Raw genomic sequence first — 21896 nt, 5'->3', positions numbered from 1 at the left:
ATATTTTGTACAGAACAAAAATAAAAGAATAAAATAAAAGAATAAAAGAATAAAAATGATTTTAACGATTGTTATAAATCTCTTTGTCAAATTGGTGCACACTGTTTGTCCTTATTTTATTAAATCCTGCCATCTGGTGTTGGAATTCAGCAAACTGAGGTCTATAATGGTCGTGTAGCTTATGGCAAGAAAGTACAGATATGGAATATGTAGGTTTTATACCGTATATTTAAGCATATTGAACCTGTTTTTAGAATATCAGATCATTTACTATATTCATAATTACAAATATTACATTAGAGGAATTTCGCCAAATTTTGATAGGGGCTAATTGTTTTATTCATGATAGGCAAAAAAAAAAAATCCTAGATAGATAGATAGATTAAATAAGATTCGATTCGATTTAGTTTATCTAAATTAATTTCTCATTGTGCCTTGTGCAAAGCTGGATATATGAATTGTGGGACATTTACAATAAATAACAAATTAAAAAATATGGCTATGGGGGTGATATGAACAGGAATATGAATGTCTTATATACAGAAGATGCATGGGGTAATATACAGTATGACGGTACACACAATGATGTGGGACCTTATATAGACTGCCTTTCCAAATCATGTCCAATCAACTGAATTTACCACAGGTGAGTCCCAATTAAGCTGCAGAAACATCTCAAGGACGATCAGGGGAAACAGGATGTGCCTAATAAATTAGCAAAAATCTCAAGTAAACCTTTTTCATGTTGTCATTATGGGGTGTTGTGTGTAGAATTCTGAGGAAGAAAATGAACTTAATCCATTTTTAAATAAGGCTGTGACATAACAAAATGTGGAAAAAGTGATACTTTCCGAAATCATATATATATGATACCCCTTTCAGGGGTCGCCACAGCGAATCATTTGCCTCCATCTTACCCTATCCTATATATATATATATATATATATATATATATATATATTGATTATCATCTATATATTAGTAAACTGGTGACAGGATCATAGACATCCAGTCTGATCTCACAGAAAAGCCAATGCAACTTGGCACAAAAAGGTTATTACTGGCAACTATAGAAAGGCACCAGAACGGCAAGTGCACCCCATCCTGTTTTGCACAGGGCCCAGCCGGCCAAGGGTCTGGTCGCTGCTGACCTGGCCTCCAAATTACCCAGACCCCATTTTGATTGGGCATTCTTGAGCTTGTGGAGTCATTAATTAATCAATCAATCAATCAATCAATCAATATTTGAGGGAATTTTAAGGGCCCAAACACTATGACATTGCCAATATGACCTCACAGAGATTATGACCTCCACACTTCTCTGATTATGTTGGTGCCATAGTGCTGCCATAGGGTAAGAGGGGCCTATTTAAGGACATACAATTTAATTCCAAAAGCTGCTTTTTTGGACATATTAGATCACTATAGTATATTTCAGGACCAGTTCACTATTTCATTACTATAACGTACCGTTTGTAAAAGCAGTACCTCACAGTAACACGCAGGAGCGCGCGGGCACATACCGGAAGTGGACTCACTGCGACCTCGTCCGTGAGAACGTATTGGTAGCCATGGCAACAGAGCAGCGGCAGCATCCTCTCGTTCCCTCACCCTGCGCGCGGACAGCTGAGCTTAGCTAAACGTGCTTCCAAAATGGCGACGGGACGTCAAACGTTTGTACCGGTGCTCCTCTGCTCGCTTTGTAAGTACGTTTTTCGTTTACGTTTCGACCGGTAAACGTTCTTACCGAGGAAATTATGTAGGGCGGTAGGTAATTGTGTTTTTCAGGCTGTAGATAGTTTCGCCGTGGTGACCGTGTCTTAGCTGTAACGACATCCGAAGTAAATCATGGTATCAGGATTTATTTTATGTTTATGTTATCGAGAGATCCCGTGTATGTTTGTGTGTGTGTGTGTGTGTTTTGCGTGCTTGTTGTGAATGTCAGTGTTATAAATGTGGTTTGAAATTTGACCCAGGCTTATAAGGGAAGAGTAACATTACACTGCTCCTTATGCATGCTGTTGTCTTTACATTACACATGATGTTTATGTGCACTAGCTGGAGAAGGGAGCAAATCAAGAACAGGGGGTAGTTACAGGGTTTAACTTTAAAACAGTTTTTTAAGTTTTAAAAAGGTGTAAGCTTATTTTTAAAAAGTACAGAGCAAAACAACAACGCACAAACCCCCCTCCCTGTGTGTTTTGTCCCATTTCTTCAAATGCTGAAAGAACAACTTGGCAAGGTGTATGTTCTGGGTGTAAGTGTTCACACCGTTCAGCCAGCACTATTGTTTGTAAAATGACAGACATCCTGTTGGATGTTTATGCCTGTCCGTGTAAGGAAAATACAAACATTTTAGCTACACCCTGTCTCTCTCATCTCTCTTATCTGTCCTACACATTTCTGAACTTGAGTTGTTTTCCAAAGTAGACAGCCCCGCTCCACTGCTTCATGGGAATTGTAAAATCATTTGGCATCACATGTTTAGGAAGTTTTCCAGCTAATGAAACCAAGAAACCTTCTTTTCCCTCCCTACGGGGAGGTGTAATTAAATGCATTACACTACAGCTCAAAGGTGTTAAAATTTTTATGCAAATCTTGCATGTAATTCATTTGACATCACGGTCAAATTAAAATCAAATCAAGCAGTACAAATTAAGTTAAAAGTTTGAGAGCAGAAATGTTAAAGTTTTAACTTTGACGCAGCCTGGGTTAGTATTTATATGTTTTGACTTTTCTTTTCTGGAAACTTTTTTTTTCTTTTTTCCCCTCTCCCATGAAGAAAATTTCTTTATATGGATGGGCAAGACTAATATGGACTTGGAGGACAGGGACAGGAAGGCCAGCACAAGGGTTTTTGAAAGGACATAATGTGGTGTATCGTGTGGCCTTTCTAATGGTTCAGTGTCAGCAGCGGATGTAAAAATAGCCCAGGATGCATGGCTGATGGGAAAGTGCAGCAGACGTCAACTGAGACCTTCGAGTTCCATCAGTTACAGCTGGGACAACATGACTGTTTGTCTTGGCTTGACATGGACGTGGCCCTTGAAAGAATGTTGGTTTTTTAAAAAAGGCAGAGAGGCATGTTTTTCGAGTGATGAAGGGTTAGACGCAAAGCCGTGACACTGTTGCTTCACCGAATTTCGTGATTTTGCCCTATACCTGACTGTTCATACAGTATGAGTCATTTGGGTTTTGCTCCAAAGTGCTGTATCGTTTTCTTTTCTCCCTCAAACGAATGATGTTTGCTTCAGTATTGAGAATAAATCATCACGTGTTAGGAAAATAATCAGACACTGGAAGCAAAGCAAAGGAACTGGTACCAACCTAAAGTTCATTATTTTCCAGTTTTGTATTTATTAAAGAACAACACATTATACTTTTTATCCATTTATAGTGATGTTTTATTTTGAGAAACCTCAGCTTAACCAATTTCCTGTTGTAACAGTTATAAACTGTTGTTCCAATAAACAAAGAAAAAAAACGTTGCAATGTTAGCCGAAGACAACATATGTCTCTGAAAAGCGTCACCATGTAATGATTACGCATACTTAAAAAATAATAATAATAGGGGTCTGTAGAGCAGCTGCTATCCAATTTTCTTGTGCAATTGTTAATATGCAATATGTGTGTGGGTGGGTGGGTGTATGTGCCTGTGCCCTGAGACGGATTGGCAAACCATCAAGGGTGTACCCAGCCTTGGGCTTTATCAGGGGATAATCTCCAGGCCTACACAGAATAAGTGGTATACATACCATTATAGATAATAGATACAATTATTATTATCATTGTTATTATTATAAGAAGAAACATTTAAAAAGTTTCTTTTGAACTATGATGAGGGATTTTTGCAGTATTTATTATAATTAAGTATAATTATTTTCAATGATCAAGCGCATTTAAAACTTTTTTTTAAATGACTATTTCTCTTTTTGTAAATCATTGAGAGTAAAATTATTCAAGTGTTACCGGACTTACCGTCCACTTCATTAGGCACACCTGTTCAACAGCATGTAACGCAATATCTAATCATCCAATTACATCAGCATTTTAGTGTGCATTTAGGCATGTAGACATAGAAGACTGGAACAGCATTGCCTGGTCTGATTTCTGCTGCAATATTCAGATAGGATGCTAAAAAATTTGGCTTAAACAACATAAAAGAATTGTTCCATCCTACCTTGTATCAACGGTTTATCCTTCTGGTGCTGATGTAATGGTGTGGGGGATATCTTCTTGGCACACTTTGGTTTTCCTAGTACCAACTTAAAATTGTTAAGATGCCGTAGCCTACCTTAGCATGTCCATTCCTTTATAACCACAGGATAACATGCCATGTCACAAAGCTAAAATCATCTAAAACCGGTTTCTTAAAGGGCCTACATGCACTTTTTTAAGCTGTTTGGACTGAACTGTGTGTTAGGAGAGTGCGTACACAACGACTCTACGATGATAAAGAGCCGCCCAGTGGTTTTCTTTTTATTTATTACAATAACATGCCCCTTCTAAAATAAGGCCATTCTCAAATGCCTGTCACTGTGACGCCACACCAAAAGAGGCCGCTCCTATACTAGTTGATTGACACTGGTGTTGTTTAGCATAGACCCGCACCCTGTGAGAAGAAGCTGTCGGCCATTGTTTTTCGGCGCTGGAGCAAAATGTCGCCTAAGTGAGTGTGGTGTACAGTTGTTGGGTGTAATAGCGAACACAGCAGTCGTCATTCACTACCGACATCTGAATTTTGTTTTTAAAGCTAACGTCCCCGCCGATTTACCTAAACGCGTTCATGTTTGCACTAATAATTTTTTACCAGACTGCTTTATAAACGCGGGTCAATATAAAGCAGGTTTCGCTACGAAGCTGCTCCTAAAAACTGATCTGTACTAACGCTTCGTGTTCCTGCTTTATCTTCACTAGGCTCGGTGAGTAATTTCTTATTCTATGAATCTTTGCAGATGGCTAATGCCCGCAACTGCAGCGAATGAAGCTTGTTTGGTGTTTATGTCACCCTTTGCGAAAGGGAAATGTATCAATCCTGCATGATCTGTGGTGCTGTAAGAGCAAAGTTTGATTTCTTATTTCCGACATTGTCGGCTATGTCGCGGTTTTAAACCTGCATCTTTGCTTTTAATAAAAAATCAGTCACCTGCAGAGACAGCCTACAAAATGTTTGTTAATTAATGTTAAGGTTAATCTGTTAAAAAAAAAGTATTCCATTTTTGTCCTAACATTACTTTTATGACTCACCGAAACGTCTCTCCTTTGTACACGTCTTTGCCCGAATGCCATTTCCTCGCTACTCCTAACCAGACACCTCCGGAGGTTTCTTACATTTTGGTGGAAGTAGGAGTGATTTCCTATTTCAAGAATGTTGATTAATTGCTCTTACTTCTACTCCTAAAAGTAGGACCAAATTTGTGCCATTTTGGGATTTTCTGGGCACCCTAAAAGACCTCCATAAAAAGATGTCTTTTCACATGAACATGCCGCCGTCAGTCTTGGAATATTACCAAGTCTCTTTAAATGATGTCAGATTTGCAATATGCAAAGTTTTTTTTCTAAATCTAAATCATATGGTGGAATGTCTGCCAAAAGATTTAACACAACAAACCTTATTCGCTGATTAAGAACAATGCAATAACTTGAGTATGAAAAGTTATCTGCAAATCTTTTAAGTCGACCCTCACTCAACCACCTGTAGCAGAAACCCTCGAAAATCTTGAACGTAACTCTGCATAAAGTAAAAGGGCTAAAAAACATTATCACAAAATTATAATGAAGAGAGAAATGAAAAGCGCTTCCCAGCTCTGGCCAAGGCAGCCCCGGTTTACCTTACTGCTCCATGCATGAAGTGCGGCAGTGAGCGACTATTTAGCATGGCTACACACATTCTGGATGATATGCATAAAAATGCATAAACTCTGATATTTATGAAGATATGCCTGCATTTGCTGCTTACTACGGTGTAGCCATGGTTGGCTCGCCTAATACATTGATGTCTGTGTTTATTTAAAAACTTTCTGTGCAGAATGTCTTATAATTTATTATAAAAAAAAAATTATTATACTTTTCATCCATTTATAGTGAAGTTTAATTTTGAACTAAAATAAGTTGCAATGTTACCCGGAAACAACATATCTCTCTGGATATGTTCAGAGTTCAGTAGTAGTATGTATTCGAGTATAGTAGGATAGTAGTATTTTAAATATGTATTCTGGCATTTGTGAGAGCCCCTTGATGCTAGTTAAGCCCTTAGCCTATTCTATTGGTTTCAGTTTCTTTATAATTTTCATAAAATAATAAGAGATTGGAAAATGTTGCACATGTTGTTTTATAATTAATTTAAATTTTAAATATATGATACTTTCTCAGATCTTAATTATATTTGTGTACTGTTGTTTAGAGTATAAACTGGTATAAATAGGAAATAAATAAACAATACTACACGATAAACAGAACAATTTAAATGGCAGATTCATAGTAATATACTGTATGGTGTTAGATTTGTTACTCTTTTCTGCGTGCAAAACATTTTTTTATGCTCTTGAACTGTATTTTTCCTAGCTTATACTCACACTCACTTATATGCTTGCTCTGACTGGCTGGTTTTGTATCACATGTGATAGGTTATAATCAGAGCAAGCACAGGGCTGCTATTTATTGGGAAATTTAAACACTTCCTGCTGGTTGTTTCAGATAACGCATAATGCAACCATGTAGACGCACATGTGCAATAAACTCAAGAGCCAACCTTTCTTGAATTTTAATGTAGTCTTTAGGAATAGTTCTCCAGGCTTCCCAAAGGACTCTTTTGGCTCCCATTTTTATTCCAGTCCCTGTACCTGAGCAGTTTCAGAGTAATGTTTTTTGCTTGTTAAGCTACACAGTAACCTATGAGTCATTCAAGCATAAAAAATGGAAAACAGAATGTAAAACTGAAGATTAGGCCGGTAATTACTGTAGTATACTGGAGATGCTGAATGGTTGAAACAGAGGAGAGGGGAAATGAGGTTGCTGCAGTTATATAAACAACCAATATTTAAATTGTATCTTTAGGCACCTTGTATCCTGTCAGAGAAAAAAATTAGTTCCCATTTCCTCAATTAATCTACATAATTTCATTTCATATGAAGAAATGAGCGGTGCTCATGATGTTTACACACTGTTTTAGGATTATTATATCATAAAAGTATTATTATATTGTATAAATCTTCTACAGCCATACATTGTTGTACTTTTAGTTTAAAGGTATGAATTTGGGGTCACATTAAAAGATGCCTAAATCATAGTCGGACCAACCCACTCTGGTTTTATCAAGTTTAGCCATCCTTCCGACATCTAGTGTTTACTTGGCAGTTTAGGACCAGCATGCTAAAAAGTTTTAAGCCTACGCAGTTCTCCGTTCTGGGATTTGTCTGTTCTCGCTTTGTGTGGTTCAATGTGCAGTTCCAAGAGGCAGCATGTGCGTGTTTAAAGTGCCAGTCATGCTTTGGGTGGTAATGGCTGCTGGTGTTGCCGTGGGCACAAAAGGGCAGGCATAGGCGCAGTGGGGTGTTTTTAAACAAAAGAGTCTTTAATCATGACATAACATAAAACATGAATCACAAAGATACAATACAAACAAAGAAACGAACACTCAAAATATAACAACCATAACTGAATACCCAGGCTCTATGACCAGACACACAGGACACAAGCATTATGATTAAACACAGGCTTAAATAACTATACACAGGCTCTAATATATGTTAAAGAGGACCTAAGCTCTATGGCGAAACACAGGCTTACTAACGAAACACAGGCTCTAATACCTGTTACACTGGTAACATAAGCTCTGTGGCGAGACAAGAGACTTGGAGAGCGAGACTAGAGACAGGACTAGAGACAGGGGAGGACGATAGACTGGTCTAGGGACAGGACTAGAGCCGGGGGGAATAGACGGGACGAGAGACTAGAGACGGGACTAGGGCTAAAGACATAGCAATGAACTAAACATGGTGATTAGCTACCCGTGGCAATTAGCTAAACATGTCTTTAGCCTAACATACACATAGCTACACTTACCAATAGCGAAACATACTATGTCCTAAACATCGAGTAAGCTAAACATACCAGAGATAAACATCCAAGGGACTACAACACTAGGGACACAGAAGCACAGAGACTAGGGACACATGCTTAGTGGTTATGTGACAACATAAACCACAAAATAACAATATAAAATAAACCAACATGTGAACAAAAACCAAAATACAAAACGAACCAGTATCCCAGACTAACCAGATATTTATAGAAGATTTAATGACCTACCTCGGTTCAGGTGAGCTCCCGCATCACCTGTACAAAAATTTATCAAAAATACAAAACAATACCCTCTAGTGGCAATTCCTTACAGTGCCTGTCTTTAATTAGTTAAGACTCGCACAGGCCAGTTTTGTTTGGAAATTAAATTAGAAGTGTTTTTGAATAAATAATAAAAAATCAACACTCTTTTTAAGCAACTTACTTGTTGTGGGTGTACTGGTATCTGTGTTATTTATATTTTCTTTTCAGTTAAAAATAATAACCTACCTGAGTACTTATTGGATACAAATTCAGACCATTTAGATACCAATTACATTTCTGAATTGACTGCATTTGATTTACATTCATTGTGTGGTAATCTATGGATCTTGTTGTGTGACATCTTAATGGCATAATCATTCACTTAAATCTATGCCTGTCAAAAATGGATTATTGTCTGCTTTACAGTTAAGAGGTCAGGGGAAATGACTTCTATTAAAATTTGATCTCTTGAACTAAAATGCTGCATGTTTATTACAAGCTTTGTGAAAGTGACCCAGTTAAACATTGCATGTACTACAAGAAGGATTTTGCACTGTTGTGACACAGTTTGTTTGCAGTCTTACAGACTCCATGCCCCATGATTGATGTATGAGAGGTGCATGCATATGTAGCTGCATGCACTTTGTTGTTGGACCATGATGTTAAACTTGAAAGCAAAAGTCAAAAACTAAAGAAACTCCCAGCAAACCAGCCTATAAGTCATGTAGTTTGTAAAAAAAAAAAAAAAACACAGCTCATGACAGCCTGTTGGATGCTTTAGAGGGTCACCGAGTAACAGTGTGCCTAGAACATAAGCTGCCCTAAATCTGTCCGCATGTTTACCATGGTTTGGAGAGAACACAACACAAAACAAGCACAGACACATTCATGAACTAAACAGGGATGTGAGACCAGAGGTAAAAATCAGGGGCCATACTGGTAAAGCGTCTCAGAGTAAGAAATCGCTTCTACTGTAAGTGGCCAAAAATCCCCAAATTGTTCAATTTTAGTCCTACTTTTAGGAGTAGGAGTAAGCAATTCATCATCATTCTTAAAACAGCTTAGCACTCTTATCTTCACCATGTGGATGTCCTAACTGGTTAAAGGTAGGGTTGGGTACCAAAAACCGGTGCCAGTACGGCACCGGTACCTACTGTATATAACCGGTATGTACCGGCCTGAAACAGAGCGCGAAATTTGGTGCGTCATTTCGGTGCCACTTAAATGCTTGAACTGTCGATTGAAATATTTGTTCTCTTTATTCATATATTTTTGTAGATTAAAAGTTTATTAGATTAAATTAAAAAATTAAAAGCACGAATCATCAGGAAATGAGACCATCCCTGTTGCGTGTGAATGCAGCAGCTAGCATTATACTCGCTCTGACGGCAGTAAAATCTAATGAAACATTTGAGAGCACACGGAATAGACTTAAAAGCAGAGGGAGGCACCATGATTTACAGCTTGCGGACAACAGCTGGCACTATCGGTGTGGGTAAACCCCAGCCCCAGTCATACCAACCGTAGCAAAAAGGAGTCCACCGATTATAATGACGACAGCAGCCTTTCCGCAGGTTAGTAGTAGGCGAATGTAATGTTAATTACAAAATGCAAATCTTGCATTCATGCTAACAAATGGTCAAACTAATGTGTAAAATACTAATGTAACATGGATTCTGTTTATAATTATGGCTTTTCAGCAGTAGTACTACAACAGTACTTATATATTCATATATACTTTTAATATATTGTTAAATTTTAAGCATTCAATTTTTTGTTAAAAAATATATATTCTTGAGTCATCCACCATCATTTTGTGGCTTTTGTAAAGTATCGGTTCAGGCACCGTTTTGGCACCGGTACCATTTTAAAAGTATCGATTTGGCACAAAAAAACTATACCCAATCCTAGTTAAAGGTAGTGAGGAAATGGTGTTCAGACAGAGATACTTGCAAAGGAGACATTTTAGTAACACTGAGTGACACTGAGCTGATAAAAGATACATTTGGACAAAAATAGAATACATTTTTTAAATGTTTTACTGTAACGTTTTACAGTATGTAACTGGATACCTCAATTTACTTTAAACGCGACTCCTAAGAGTGATTTTGAGACAATTAGCTAATATGGGCCATAAGTCCAAATGGAACCTCGGTTCGAATTTCTCTTATAAAATTTTATTGTTTGGACCTTCTTAAATTTCCAAATCAGGACCCCTGGACTCTTTTATTTATCATGTACTTTGAATGAACTCATATTAACTAAACATTTTAGAATAACTCCTAGGAATTTTGCTCAAAGTTAATTCATGACTGAAAATATTACTAGCTCAGAGCTTAAAGTTCTTTAAGAAGCTTCCTAACCTTTTTTCATAAATATATACATAATATATTAATACATAAAATGTATTTACACTACTCATAATACAGTAAGTTAGGGATATTGTTATTTACATGAGTACTTTTCCTATTTGCTCTGAATTCCCCTTTGATATTAATAATTATGTATGAGAGGAAACACCATTTTCATTAGTTTAATATTTATTACCCCCAAAATTTAGACAATAACAGGGATAGCCCCAAATAACAAAAATTGACAATGTCACTAGCAGGTGTTTCCACCATTTGCCGCAAAGACAGCTTGACAGCAACATCTCATGCTCCTCACTAGCCTTATGATGTTGTTCTGAGGCAATGCATTCCACTCTTCCACAAATGCTACTTGTAGTTCTGCCAGGTCACGTGGGGGTGGGATAGGATCATGCAGTCTCTGCTTCAACTGGTCCCAGACGTGCTATATGGGGTTCTGGTCAGGGGACATTGAGGGCCATACCATATGAGGCACTCTAATTTCGAGCTGTGACAATTCTGCCCCGCTGTGGTGGAGCATTGTCATCCATGATACAGAAAGTTGAAGGTGTGCTGGGGATGATGATGGTAAGCTCTGGCTCTGAGGTAAGAACGTGCAGTGACTGAGCCACTAACCAAATCTGTTTTGCGCTGACTGGTGATGCCTGCCAAGACTGTTGCACCTCTTCCACCAAAGCAAACCCTTGGGACCGTGTTGTCCTCAGCGTATCGCTTACCTTGCCTTCTCCAGCAACGCTGACGACAATCATTTCTGTGCACAGGACGGTAGACCACTGCTGCATTGTCCAGGTCACATGGTCTTGTGCCCACTGCAAACGTTCATGACGGTGTCTTGGTGTCAGTGGAGTCACCTGCAACGGTCATCTGGCATTCAAATCGGTGGAGTTGGTCGGTGGAGTTGGTTGCGAATGGTTTGTCTGGAAACCCTAGTACCCTTCGCATCTCATAAACGGGCCTGCAGCTGTGTGACAGTTGCATGTCGATGTCTGAGTGCATAGGTCCTTAGGGACTGGTCATTGTTGCGGTCTGTCACTCGTGGGGCTCCACTTCTGGGTCTGTCATGAACTCTGCCAGTAGTTATGTGTCTTGATGCAAGTCTGCTGCTGACACCTTGAGACACACCAAGTTCACGAGCAGCATCTGACTGCCTGCCACCGACCCAAAGGCGCACCATGGCCAGGTGGCGCTGCTCGTCCATTAAGTGACGTTGTGTGTTCATGGCTGTTTGAATGATGAACTTGGAATGACTTACTGACAATACCAGCTTTTTATACCCACAAAATGTTAAAATTGATGCCACATTGATAAAGGTTGTCTTTTGGGATTGGCCCAAATATAAGGCACACCTGTACACAATGAGACCATTACATGGAAAACACAAAATGAGGTGTCTATCACCCCTATACAATTGCCTCCCTATCCCAAAAATGTCTGAAATGAAACAAACACTGTATGTACAGTATGAAATCCACTAAGTCTCTCACAATATCCCTAACTTATTGTGAGTAGTGTATATAAATATAATTATTTTTATGTGTATGTCATGGATGATATCCATAGCTCCATAAATGGAGTTTGTTTTACTCTTTTCATTATCGCCTTTTATTTACATTTACGCATTTGGCAGACGCTCTTATCCAGAGCAACTTACATTACTCATCTCATGTGTTACTCATTACACATCTGTGCAGTTGAGGGTTAAGGGCCTTGCTCAAGGGCCCAACAGTGGCAACTTGGTGGTTGTGGGGTTTGAACCTGGGATCTTCCGAACCGTAGTCTAATGCCTTAACCACTGAGCTACCCCTGGCTCCTTCTATTGTTATTATTAACAATGGAACATTTCGGAACATATGAAATAAAAATATATTGATAGTTCCCCATTCATCTCTGAAATTTCAGGTTTCATAATCTACTTTCCTTTGTTTTGGAGTAAGCTATGCTCTATCGTGCTTTTGTTTCTTGTTTTTTTTGCACACACTGTCTATACACGGAAAACTATGTGGTTTATAGTTGACACATACAGTATAGCCATGTTCACCTCGAGGATAATTTTTTTCACTGTTATATGGGGGATTACTGGTATATTAATTATTCTTGTTTATCTGAAAAGCATTAGAGTCTCGAAAGAACTGTTACTCTGTCCGAATCTGCCACTGGTGCCATCGATAATCCTATCAGCATACCAGACGATGATCATTTTATCATACATGCTAATGTTGTTGCGGCAGTTCAGGGCATACACACTTACCGTATCCATGGTTGTTCCATATGTCTCTTATGTCCCTGGAAGGCTATGCAGGTTAAACTCGCACCTTAAAGGGATCCCATGATCTTCTGGCAAGATACCAGAGCCTAGAACAATGCAACCAACCAAATGTTACTGGCAGCATCAACAGCATGGTGTATACCCATGTTCTGTTCTACTGGTTAAAGCTTTGGCTTACTGGAATGTTGCAAATTTCAAGTCCTGCAAATTTCAAGTTCCAACTCTTCAAAGTTCCATAGTTTCATATTTAAAGACCTGTAACCATTAGCTGCTAAGCTGTCTCAAATGGCATTCGGAATAAAAGTGTCAACCAGAATGATCTAGTCAAGCCACTACTAGATAAAGGCATACTCATCACTCTGCACTCTGAGGCATGGTACTGTAGCAGCTGATTCTCATCTTTTCATAGCACCAGACTGTCACTTCCTTCACAGCCAACAGCTGTTGTCTCAGACAGGCTTCCACCTACACCCCAGAGGAATTTGTTATAAGGGTTATGTGTGCGAATGCTGCTCTTTGGATGTGGTGGGTCTGGGGGTACAACATACATATAATGCTGGTGTATTGGCCATGTCAGTGGCGTTTAAAGCTGTTCACTGTTCATGTCTGGTAAAATTGTGAATTCATTTTTTTTTTAGGTTGTGTGACATTTGCTGTAATTCTCAAAACTGCAGAAAAGGATGTGTGGGCCAATGAATTTGAGCGTAAGTAAAAGCTCAGAAATTTGTAAGACCACATAATCTTTCCAATCATTTGTTACTTGACAAATGTTTTTTTTTTTCTTTTAAAGCAATCAAATTGACCTGCTTGATAGAATCTATATCCACAAGCAACCCTAGAATTGAATGGAAGAAAATAAAAAATGGGAGTCCCAGCTATGTATATTTCCAAAACAAAATATCAGGTAATGCATCTACAGACAGTATTGAACCCATGATATTTCACTATCCTGGATATAAATATTATTTCAAGTAAAGTTAGCTATTAAATATTAATGGACACACCAGAGCAAAGAACTATATGCAGTATGGTCCCTATGGCAGGTGATTTGGAGAACAGGGCAGAGATGAGCGAACCTGCAAATCTCCGGATCCTGAATGTCAGCAGATCAGACAGTGCAATGTATCGCTGTGAAGTGGTTGCCATTGAAGACCATAAACCCTTTGATGAAATACTCATACGCCTGACTGTAAGAGGTACTTGAATATACCTATTAGTAATTTTTAAATCTAAAAGCCCATAATCTTATACACTGCTTGTATCATCAAAAAAAAGTTCTGCTCTGATTTTGTTTGCTTTCAGTGAAGCCGGTGGTGCCACGTTGCAGCGTTCCAAATTCGGTCACTGCAGGATCTCCTACAGAGCTACGGTGTATGGAGAGTGAGGGCTACCCTCTGTCTCAGTACCAGTGGTTTCGCAACAACGAGGAGCTGCCCGAGGACCCCAAAACCAGCATTCGCTTCTACAACTCCTCATATGTTATGAATGCTGAGACTGGGTCACTGGTAAGCAGAGAGAGGTGAACACCCTGTAACTGCTTCTTGGGTTGTACCTAACTAAATAATTTGATTTTAGAAGTAAGGCAATATTTTATAATGTTCTAAATACAGACTCGTCTATAAACTTTATTTACATCAGATGTCCAGGAAGAGGCAGCAATAGCTTACTACCACTGTAGTTTATAGAACTGGCACACTTGACACTAACTTTTTGGAAGATTAATATTCTCTAAATAATTTTTGAAAAAGTTGACTAAAAGCGCATTAAAATTTAAATTTCTATATGAAATGAATCTAAAGGAACAGTTATGCTTATCTGCAGTATTTTAGTGATGTATAACAGTGCCAAAAATGCCTAATGTAAATTTTTTTGTAGAATTAGTTATCGGAATTATAGTAGTAGTTTTTTTTTTTTTTTCAGAAATAACTTATCTAAAACATAGAGATTTAAAATAAAGGTTTGCAGTCGTTTGCTCCTATCTGAGGGGTTTAATTATTTGTTTGTTTGTTTTCTGGAATATAATGCGATTAACTTGTTCACAAACACTGAAAATTAGTGGAAGATGTGTGGTCTACATCATCAGTTTGTGTTTATTCCAAGATTTCTTTATACCAACAAAAATCTCGTTATAGATGTTTCTGGGTTTGAGCTGCTGATATTGTGCAAGAACGTGCAAAAAGAAAGCTTTTCTCATGTACACTATCTAGTAAATGTACTTTTTCATGTTATAATGATGGGCAATTATTATTATCATTAAGTCAAGACATTTTATTGTTTATCAAATGTAAAACGACAGAAGTCGAGCCAAAGTGTTTTTCAGTAGAATAACTACGGTATACAGTACAAACAACTGTACATATTCCTAGAGTGCAAAATGCACAGGATAAAAATAAATAAGATAAAACGTAAAAATACATTATAATGCCATAAAAGTTAGTAAGAGGGCCTTCGCACACTATGACATCAGCACCAGTAAAACAGCATTATCAAAGCAATGGCAATGACATCATTGTGCTTATGTCATAGTCCTTGGGGCCTAATAGTAATAGTCAGTAATAGTCTTAAAATTCGATTCCCAGCCAGTGCCCAAACCCCAGCTGCTGGATGCAAGGCTGGTCCCAAGCCTGGATAGAATGGAAGGGTTGCGTCAGGAAGGGCATCCGGTGTAAAACATGTGCCATGTTGTAGTGCGGACTGGGTGTTCTGCTGTGGTGACCCCTTATCGGGAGCAGCTGAAAGACCAACAACAACACTTGACACTAAATTCTATGCTATATTCAAATGCACAGGGTGTGTCCTAAACAAAAGTTATGAACATAAGTAGTTATTAAAAAAAGAATTGTAAATACTACCAAAACAAAAATAAAACTTGCCAGAATATCCCTTTAGTTGCTGTCCTTGATAGAAGTATTCAACTTTTTTTTATGAAACAGCATTAACAACATTTTTTTAATAACTGATATTAAGGTCAACAAATAAAGGGAGTAAATAAACAATTTGACTGAAAAATTAGATCTCTCCATTTTTTTCTTCAAAAGAAGCAAGAAGTATTATCAAGTTCAATCCAACCTTGATTGGAGATGGGGCATAGCAGATATATCCCAATGTAACAGCTGGCCAACGCATGTATCTCGTACCTATTCTTCACAAAGTGCCTGCGCTTTTAAGTTTTAAAGAATTTTCGCCCAGGATTCTCTTCAATCACGCATAAATCTTTCGCCTTTAGCTAAAGATTTCTGTGGAAGAGATTATTAATGAGGTACTTTATTTTTATGAGCTTTGCATCTGCAACACTGCTTGCTTTTGGGTAGTTTGAAGGGTCTGAGTTACTGATCAAAAGGTTCCAGCTCCGCCTGGTTACCACTGTTGGGCCCCTAAACAAGGTCCTTAACCCTGTCTGCCCAAGAGGCACCGTATAATGGCTGACCCTTGTCTCTAACCCCAGCCTGCTAAAAAGGGCGAATATAAATGCGAAAAATAATGAATTTTCCTGCGCAATAATGTATATGTGCCGAGTAAAGACTGAACTTCTATCATAAATATTACTTTCATAAGTATTGAAATGCATCATGGCTTTCAAATGTAGCAAAACCAGTGCTAGTAATAGGTGAATGCTTCTAGAAGAATAAATAATGATTTTTAACTGAAATTTTGTGTTCTAGACAAACTTGTGTGCCAAAATGAGTAAGTGTAAAAATAGTGTCATTGTTCAAATATTCTCTAAATACTCTAACTAGTAATTCTCATTAGAAAGGCTTGTTGAGGACAAAAAGTTACAAATAACTTATATTTTTACACACTGCTTGTGGATTTGTCACTATCTCAATTCTAATGGTCAATTGCGCCTGTTAGTACAACTTTGGCTTCGTGTCACACATATACAGTTAAACCTTGGATTGCGAGCATAGTTCATTCTGGAAATGGGCTTGTATATTAAAGCACTCATATATCAAAATGAATTTCACCCTCAGAAAACTGATGATTTGTTCTACAACCCAAAAACATTAATAGAAAATAATTAATATAAAATATAAAGTAAAAATCAAACAAAATATATTTGCAAGCAACGATGACGGGCCCAAGCACCCTGTGCCATCACCACCCCGGGGGCACCGCACAACCTGTGTGTTATTTGAGTATGTTAAGACCTACAAAAAGCCATCGCCACCTGGTTGCATTGCACAACTTGCACACGTCACAAACTATACAGGGCTAATGTCAGTTTGGGTGCTAAAAATTTGTTGAGTGTGTTAGTGTGTGTGTGTGTGTGTGTGGGTGTGTGTGTGAGGGTAAGTGTGTGTGTTTGTGTATGCCTCCATCTGTATGAATGTGAGTGTTAACATTTGTAAAGTGTGCGCGTGATATAAGTGTGTTTGTGTGTGTGTGTGCCTCGTAAGAGAGAGGTGTGCATGTGTGAGCGTGTGCGCGTGTGCGTGCGTTCGTGGCCGTGTGTGTGTGTGTGTGCAAGCCCAAAAGGTTGGAAAACAATTCTTAGAAAAACAAGAGGGTCCTGTCTCACACACACAAAGATACAAACACAAAATAACTACGCTCACACACGTAGTCACAGTTTTATAGTAAACAGTATATGTGCGTACAGATGTTGACTATAAGAGTGATGCACACGCACTGAGACCGAGCATGGGAGATGGTTACCCACAATACTGGTCGTATTTCAAGACTTGGTTGTTTACCAAGTTAAGATTTATTTAAAATTTTTGTTCGTCTTGCGAAAAAACTCGCTGACCAAGGTACTCGCAATCCAAGGTTCCACTGTACACAAAGAAATAACTGACGTCTGATACTTTGGATTAATAAGCATTTTCTACAATTAAGATACATCAAATAAGGTGCATTCTAGTGAACAATGAACTAAAATATTAGAATCTATGCCTGCATGATTTTACCAATACTGCATGCTATTACACCACCCTTGAATTATATTGGATTATCAGACATGACCAGAACAGAGTACACTAGTCTAAGTTATAATTTTTCTTTCACAGTAAAACACAATAAAACAGTTGAGACAAATGTCATAAAACTTGCACATTGTGTCATGGTGAATAAAGAATCAATCTAGTTTGATAAAATAAACATAAATTATACAACTGCATGTAGTTAACATCTCTTTGCTGTGTTTACTAGGGATGCGACACAAAATGAAAAAAGAAATTAAAACCTTAAACAGACTTACAAGAAGCTGACAATGAAATGATGATATTTAGAAAGTGATTAAATATACAAGGTTAGTTTTATTTGTGTAAGTATTAAAGAGTATGTATTATTCTTTTCAGAAATTTAGAATAGTGAGAAAAGAAGATGCAGGGGAGTACTACTGCCAGGCCAGAAATGACGCAGGTCATGCAAAATGCGCACCGCAACCCATGGAAGTCTGTAAGTAGTGTCAAGTAACAACTAGCCACACATATATTATCATGAGCAACGTATCCAGAAACCCCAAGGTTTAATATCCGCTGTAATTTGGTCATAATGATGTGATGACAGTCAAAATGACTTTGATAAAATGGTGTTAAGATAACGTTGAATGAATGACCCAGAAACAATGTTGCAAATACAATCTTAATGTGGATTAAGATCCATTCGCACATAGTCTGACTGTATTTACAGTCTCTTTCTAAATCCAAACAGAGATAGACACAACTGCTTCCCACATACAGTATGTGTATCTCATGTCATGCACCTCTTAGTGTGGCAATGGTACCCCTCTGTTTAAATTTCTTTCAGAACCGTCTGTGAGTTGCATCTTCAACAGTTGTCAGGGGTTAAGGGTAGCTCAGTGATTAAGGCATTGGACTACAACTTGGAAGGTCTCAGGTTCAAATCCCACGACCACCAAATCGTCTCTGTTTGGGCTCTTGGCCCCTTAACTGCTCAGATGTATATGTAAATAATTTTTGCAACATTGTGTTTGGTGCATTAATTTAGCATTATCCCATCATCATGCAATCATGATTGTTTTGTCATTTCATTAAAGTAATTTTAATGTTCAAAAACAGCCCAATACCAACATTGTCCCAACGTCCATAACACTGCCAAATTAACATAAACACAACGTATTTTACAACCAAAAATTTCTGCTGGGCAAGAAGAAACTAGCTTTTTAAATGCAAAAAACTTAGTACACTTTCCTGTTCTCTGTCTCTACAGATGATTTTGACATCGGGATGTTGCTCTTAAAGATTGTAGCAGGAGTGATCGCATTAATTTTTTTAACAGTGGGACTCTGTCTGGCTCAAAAACACGGCTACTGTTCCTGCAGGGATGGTATAGAAAACGAGTGAGTATTGATGTAGATCTGTGGGATCAAAAGTATTCTAAATGGGTCAGCACAGTGTAACACTGGTCTGTTTCTGATACCTGCTAAAAACAATCAGTTCAGTGTTTTTTCCATGGAATAATGAGTGTCTGTAATACTACACTGTTCCTTTTAGTTATAAAGTTCCTCAATATGACAGCAGAAGGAACTGCGTCAGTGCGGATGAAGTGAGTATTTCCTGGTTTTTCTTTGCATGAAGGGTACTATTACTAATTCATTTTTTTATGAATAATAAAAATATATATATTTTAACAGGGGCATTTCCGGCATAAATCGTCTTTTGTCATATGACCAAGAAGGCGAAGATTACGGGCGATTTCACTGAACTGTGTGCCACAAATATGAACTCTCACAATGTGAATTTTCTTCTACGGTGCATAAACATGATCTTCTTTGCCAAAGCTATTAACAGACATCACAGTATTTTACAGACAAGTATTACAGTATTACAGCTCTCTGGGAAAATTTTATTCCTCATATGTTACAGAAGTGATTGCAATTATTCTTTTGACAGTTTTTAAAAGGAAATGAAAGAAAGATCTTTATGCATTTCACATCGTTTTTAATTACAAGTTTCAATTTCCAAAAGCAAAACTTGTCCAGAACATTATACTTCATCATGAGATGTGTCATGTGTATGGTCCAGGAAAGTGCAAAGTAGCTCATTTTGCTGGTTGTACACTGAAATGTTGTATACATTCTGCCATGTATAATCGATCGGAGCAGCACATAGCAGGGTTCAGTCAGTCATTGGGATAAGTACAGTATTCTTACTTTCAGAAACACTGATTTGACAGTTTTGACTCTAAACGAGGCTGAGTTCTGGGATGTTACTTGTCAGTGTTTCAGGGAAAGTTATTTATCTCGTAATGTAAACAGGGGGAAAAAGATTTAGTTATGTATGGTAGGTCTTTTGTGTAACAACTCAAGTATTTATGTACAGTATGTTTGCATTTGAGGTGTTGCTATAATCCTACAGATGCCGTAGTCTAAACTATTCACACATTGGTAGGCAGCAAACCATCCCTGTGTGATAGGAGCGAATTATGTGCTAAGTTTGTTTAGAATTGGGACAAAATTTAAAGTAAAAATTTAAACAGATTCACAATACAAATCGAATCGGCACCTGGGTATCATGATAAGGTCATACTGGTCCTTGATGATTCTCATCCTTATTGTATGGAAACAGTTGCAAAAGTTTTAACAGTTCAATTGATCACTGTTCAATAAAAAGATTGTTTAACATTGGTAATCCTTTAATCGGCATTAAATCAATGTTGTTAGACCTATACATTATATATTTAAGAAGGATATTTATAGATTCTGTCAGAGTGCTTTCTCGCTCTTTTTCACTTTTTCTCTCTAAGTGACCTTCTGTGATTTTTTTATTGTTTTATATTATTATATTTTGGACAAATTGTCCTGCTTTGTTCAGTAGCTGTGTTAAAGTTAAAGTTTGAATTATTTAGGTTTAGCAAAGTCAAAAGGAATTGCTGCTAAGATTGTGGGCCATGACCAATTAAAAAACAAAAAAATCCTATTACACTATTAAAAGATTTTCAGGTTTCCAGATCTTTTTTTTTTTTTTTTTTTTTTTAATCCAAGCCCATTATCCATTTACATCACCACTACAAAATTATTTTTTCTGGCTGGTTTTAAAATAGCTTTCTATTGCAAAGAAGCTAACCCAGACTGTTAAAACGTATAAATATGTCTTACATTTTTGTGAGTTTTGACAAATTGTCTTCCATGATGGCATGTCCCACTGTCTTACAGGCAGCATGACTGACTGTTATTCTGAATGCTGTAAAGAAATGCACAGTGTATAAGAAGAACTGAATAAGGACTGAGGTTCAGACAATGCAGTGAGGTAACTTATATATGAAATGAAATATTACTCAATGTTTGCGCCAAATCGCCAGTACCGGAATGTGAACTGTGCTAGTATTTATTTAAATAAGATTTGTTTTTTTTTTACGTTGGAGATGTTTGATTTTGCATGGCTAAGCAGAACTGTGCAAGATAAATTACTCAAAAAACATTAACAAAGAGTAAATGAAAATATTAACATGTATATGTATACAGTATATAGCCTCACCACAACTGCCTGTTTGATACAGAAATTATTTTAGCGTCTCTTATAAAAATAAGAGTCATTGAGTCTGTTTGGATATTCGTTTCCCTTATTACTGTATGCCAGTTCATTGTCAGTGTTGGTGTAGTCAAGTTTGCTGCTTAATTCATATGTATGGTCTAAGAAGGTGCATTCTGGCCAATATAATTCCATAGTTATTCCATAACTATATATACTTAATTATTTTTTTGATTCAAATAGCAATTTCAGGTATACATTATTTATCTGAAATTAATAAATGGTTATATATATATATATATATATATATATATATATATAAATATATATATATATATATATATATATATATATATATATATATATAAAATAATCTGACATTCCAAGTATGATTAAATATTTTTTCTCATTTACATGAAAAATTAGATGCTCCCCTGTTGTCCTGCTGTTTTTAATTTGTCAGATTATTCTTTTATGTGGTGTTCGTAGAATATGTATATATGT

General features: G+C 37.3%; 1 protein-coding gene and 1 non-coding gene across 2 annotated transcripts; both read left to right on the top strand.

Annotated features, from left to right (window-relative positions):
- Positions 1-1567: 1567 nt before the first annotated feature.
- Positions 1568-21677, top strand: jam3a (junctional adhesion molecule 3a). Its single transcript, XM_053506864.1, has 9 exons — positions 1568-1702; positions 13599-13664; positions 13751-13864; positions 14004-14156; positions 14263-14465; positions 18258-18357; positions 19132-19261; positions 19416-19467; positions 19556-21677. The coding sequence occupies exons 1-9, from the start codon at positions 1654-1656 to the stop codon at positions 19589-19591; spliced, it is 903 nt and encodes a 300-aa protein (XP_053362839.1). The 5' UTR covers positions 1568-1653; the 3' UTR covers positions 19592-21677.
- LOC128533746 (U5 spliceosomal RNA) lies at positions 16143-16255 on the top strand. The gene has a single exon (XR_008361378.1). It is a non-coding gene; the product is annotated as a U5 spliceosomal RNA (small nuclear RNA).
- Positions 21678-21896: the final 219 nt, after the last annotated feature.

Source organism: Clarias gariepinus, chromosome 11 (genome assembly GCF_024256425.1).
Source record: "Clarias gariepinus isolate MV-2021 ecotype Netherlands chromosome 11, CGAR_prim_01v2, whole genome shotgun sequence".
Classification (NCBI taxonomy): domain Eukaryota; kingdom Metazoa; phylum Chordata; class Actinopteri; order Siluriformes; family Clariidae; genus Clarias; species Clarias gariepinus.
This window is presented reverse-complemented; position numbering and strand designations above follow the sequence as displayed.

Bases quoted from the DNA above. Each gene is read 5' to 3' on its own strand.
- jam3a (XM_053506864.1), top strand. From the start codon at position 1,654: ATGGCGACGGGACGTCAAACGTTTGTACCGGTGCTCCTCTGCTCGCTT. The intron at 13,665-13,750 runs GTAAGTAAAAGC...TTTCTTTTAAAG, and splicing joins GTGGGCCAATGAATTTGAGC to CAATCAAATTGACCTGCTTG. The intron at 13,865-14,003 runs GTAATGCATCTA...TCCCTATGGCAG, and splicing joins TTTCCAAAACAAAATATCAG to GTGATTTGGAGAACAGGGCA.